The 2,795-nt window shown below is 62.6% G+C and overlaps 1 protein-coding gene across 1 annotated transcript in view; it reads right to left on the bottom strand.

Moving 5' to 3' along the window:
* Positions 1–2,795, bottom strand: part of LOC105308300 (insulin-like growth factor-binding protein 1) — a 6,550-nt gene that overhangs the window by 3,334 nt on the left and 421 nt on the right. The window contains exons 2-5 of the mRNA XM_011384190.2: positions 2,723–2,791; positions 1,311–1,495; positions 468–599; positions 52–122 (exon numbers count right to left, since the gene is read on the bottom strand). Of these exons, the coding sequence (XP_011382492.1) occupies positions 52–122; positions 468–599; positions 1,311–1,495; positions 2,723–2,791 (457 nt within the window). The remainder of the gene's footprint in view (positions 1–51; positions 123–467; positions 600–1,310; positions 1,496–2,722; positions 2,792–2,795) is intronic.

Raw genomic sequence — 2,795 nt, 5'->3', positions numbered from 1 at the left:
GCCCGAGGCCCTGCTCTGCTGTGACACTGCCGAGTCTCTGTATCCCTGTACCGTCCACAGAGCCCGCACTTCCCCGAGGCCTCGGCTCCCCAGGTCTTGGCGTGTGTGATCTCATTTATTACCTGGCCAGCCAGAAAACACTGTCATGGGTAATGACAGAGTCCCTCCCCCTTTGTGGGGAGGAAAAAAGTACGAGGTGTCCAAACAGATGCTCCCCGCCCTAAGCAGAGCTGTCGCCCCTTGTGTTGTAGGTGAGAGACTCAGACCCAAAGAGCAGGGCCTGAGAAAGTCCCTTCTGCTCAGACGGCTCAGGGACAGAGCGCCCAGGGCCCCCTCCCCCAGCGCAGCAGGCCACCAGGTCCAGGGGCCTGAATCCCGCTCAGTAGGACCCGCTTGGGCGCTGTCCGCGGTGCATGGGGGGCTGGATGGCCTGTGAGAGGAAGGCGTGGCTTTGCAAGGGGGCGCACCTGTTTGGGGTGGTAGAAGCCGCTCCTGTGGCAGTTGGGCAGGTAAAACCTGTGTGGCCCAGCTCCTCCGGCCCCCTGCTGCTGCTCGGCTAGTCTTTCCAGCACTTCATACAGCTCCCGGCGGCACGGCTCCTGGGAGAGAGATTTGACGTTGGAGTAAATGATGGGAAGATGAGTGCTCAGCCCAGCGACAGCGGACGGGACGGGCCTCCTGCACTGGGGGGTGCTCAGCCTCCGCCCTGCGCTGTCGGGAGGAAGGGGACCCCACGCCCCTCCACGAACGCCCCAAGCACCACGGCTCTCTCCCGCCACCCCTGCCCCGATCATCATTCTGGCCCCAGCCGCCCAGCTGACAGGAGGACGCATGCTCTGCAATGGCGAATTTGCAGCAGAGATTTCCAGGCATTAACGCCTGATCTCTGCAGTGAACGCGCTCAGTTCACGGAAGCCTAACTGACGAGGACGGGGCACCCCCCGGGGACCCCGAGCAAGGGCAAACTTTTCTTCCTGCGTCACTATCTCCAGATGAAACACCGCAGTGTCAAGAAAATGGTTCGGCCACTTCGTGGAAGGGACCATCCTCCCACTCAGCCCAAGTCACTCCAATCTCTGTTCTTTGTCGCCCTCAAGTGGTAGAATTTAAAACCGACGCCAATTGAGATGCTGTAGGGAGTCACCTGAGCTGCTCAGTCCCAGTTTGGGAAGACAGAGGTCTGGGGATGGGCGGTGGTGATGGCTGCAGAATGTCATGGGTGTGCCTGATGCTACAGCACTTGTCACTTTAAAATGGTGAAATGCTAAGTTTTATGTTATGCTTTCCTCGAGCAACTCACTGCGCCTCACCTTCCACGTCTGGATGTCGGTGGCCCCGAGGGCCCTTAGGCTCTGGTAGTTGCTGACGGCTTTCCAGAGGGTGGGCAGGTCCTCGCTGGACGAGACCACCAGGTGGAAGCTGTCCTGCAGCTCCTCTCCGGTCAGCCCTGTGCTCCCAGGGGACATGCTCTGTGGGGCTGCGAGGCCCTTCGCATCTGAAAATGGAACACACAGATCCGTGAGCCCTCCCGAAGCATCTGCACCTGTCCCCCAAAGTCGCACCCCTTCCCAAACACCAGGCTGGGACATAAGGCTGGGAAGATTCTGAAGGTTCCGGAAAGAGTGACACCAGACTGTCCTGGGAAAACACTGAGCTTCGGGTCTGGCCAGAGCGCCCTGCGTCTCTGCTTCCGCAGCAGCAGAGCGGGCGCCACGCGCTCCTCTGCCCGCCCTGGGCCACACGTCACAGTCCCCACCTGAGCCCACTCCAGATTCCCACCCACCAAGTGGCATTTCAGTAGCTCTGACTGGCGCTGCTGGGGCCACTTGGGAGCAGGTCTAGACTCCAGGTGCCCCCTCTCCTCTCGGCCTCCCACGTCTGAGGGACTTCACAGCCCCCAGAAGGGGGCTCGGCAGATATCTCGCAGACCGTCCTAGGGTTCGGTTGGGTACGGACAGAATCACCCAGAACTGGCCTTCTGGGGGCCCGGGAAGAGCCTTGTCCTCTGCGGACCGAGAAGCCAGCCCCGTTTCCTTGACTTTGCAGCAGGGAGCTGGGTCCCCTCCTTGGAGGGCCAGGGCTGCCCCGGGGCGAGGGAGCCAGGAGGTGGGGAGCGCGGGAGGGGGGCGAGGAGGCGTTTCCTGCGCTTCCCACTACAAACAAATCGCAGCTTAATCCAGGAAAGAGCCTGATTGTCGCGTTCTGGGCAGGCGACAGGCACTTCAAACACTGTTTTCTGTGGCTTGAATGCAGTGCAGTTTTCAGCCTAAACTCTCACATTATGTTCTGTAAACATTTGGGAAGCACATACTGTCTCCACAGGACGTATATTACAAAGGACACTGGAACACGTGGTGGGCACGGCAGGAGGGGTGCCAGGAGGGGTTCGCACCGCCGGTCTTTCCCAGGCTCCGGCCCCGGGGGCTGCCGAGCCCGCAGAGAGGAGGTGGCACCCGCAGCGCAGACCCCGCCACCTGCCGGCACTCCCCCTGGCTGGGCGTGGGGTCGGCGGGCTGGGCTCTCGCCTCCCCGGCACTGAGCCGCGCGCCTTCCTGGATGCCCCCTGCGGGATCCTCCAGGATGGAGGTGCCCTTCCAGGCTCCGCCCTCTGGGCCTGGGTGGGTTTGCCCCCACCGGCCGTGGGCTTCCCTGGAGCCCCTTACCCTGCTTGCTCCGGCCCGCCCACCTGTCCTAGAGGGGATTGGGTTGGGGGTGGTGGTACCTGTGGCCTCAGCGCCGGGCGCGGGGCTGTCGGGAGCGGCCATGCAGGCGCCCCGGCCGCGGGTGAGGGCGTG

The sequence above is a fragment of the Pteropus vampyrus genome, unplaced genomic scaffold (genome assembly GCF_000151845.1).
Source record: "Pteropus vampyrus isolate Shadow unplaced genomic scaffold, Pvam_2.0 Scaffold565, whole genome shotgun sequence".
NCBI classification, from domain to species: domain Eukaryota; kingdom Metazoa; phylum Chordata; class Mammalia; order Chiroptera; family Pteropodidae; genus Pteropus; species Pteropus vampyrus.
Note: the sequence above shows the minus strand (reverse complement) of the source record. Positions and strands in the feature narration are given on the sequence as shown.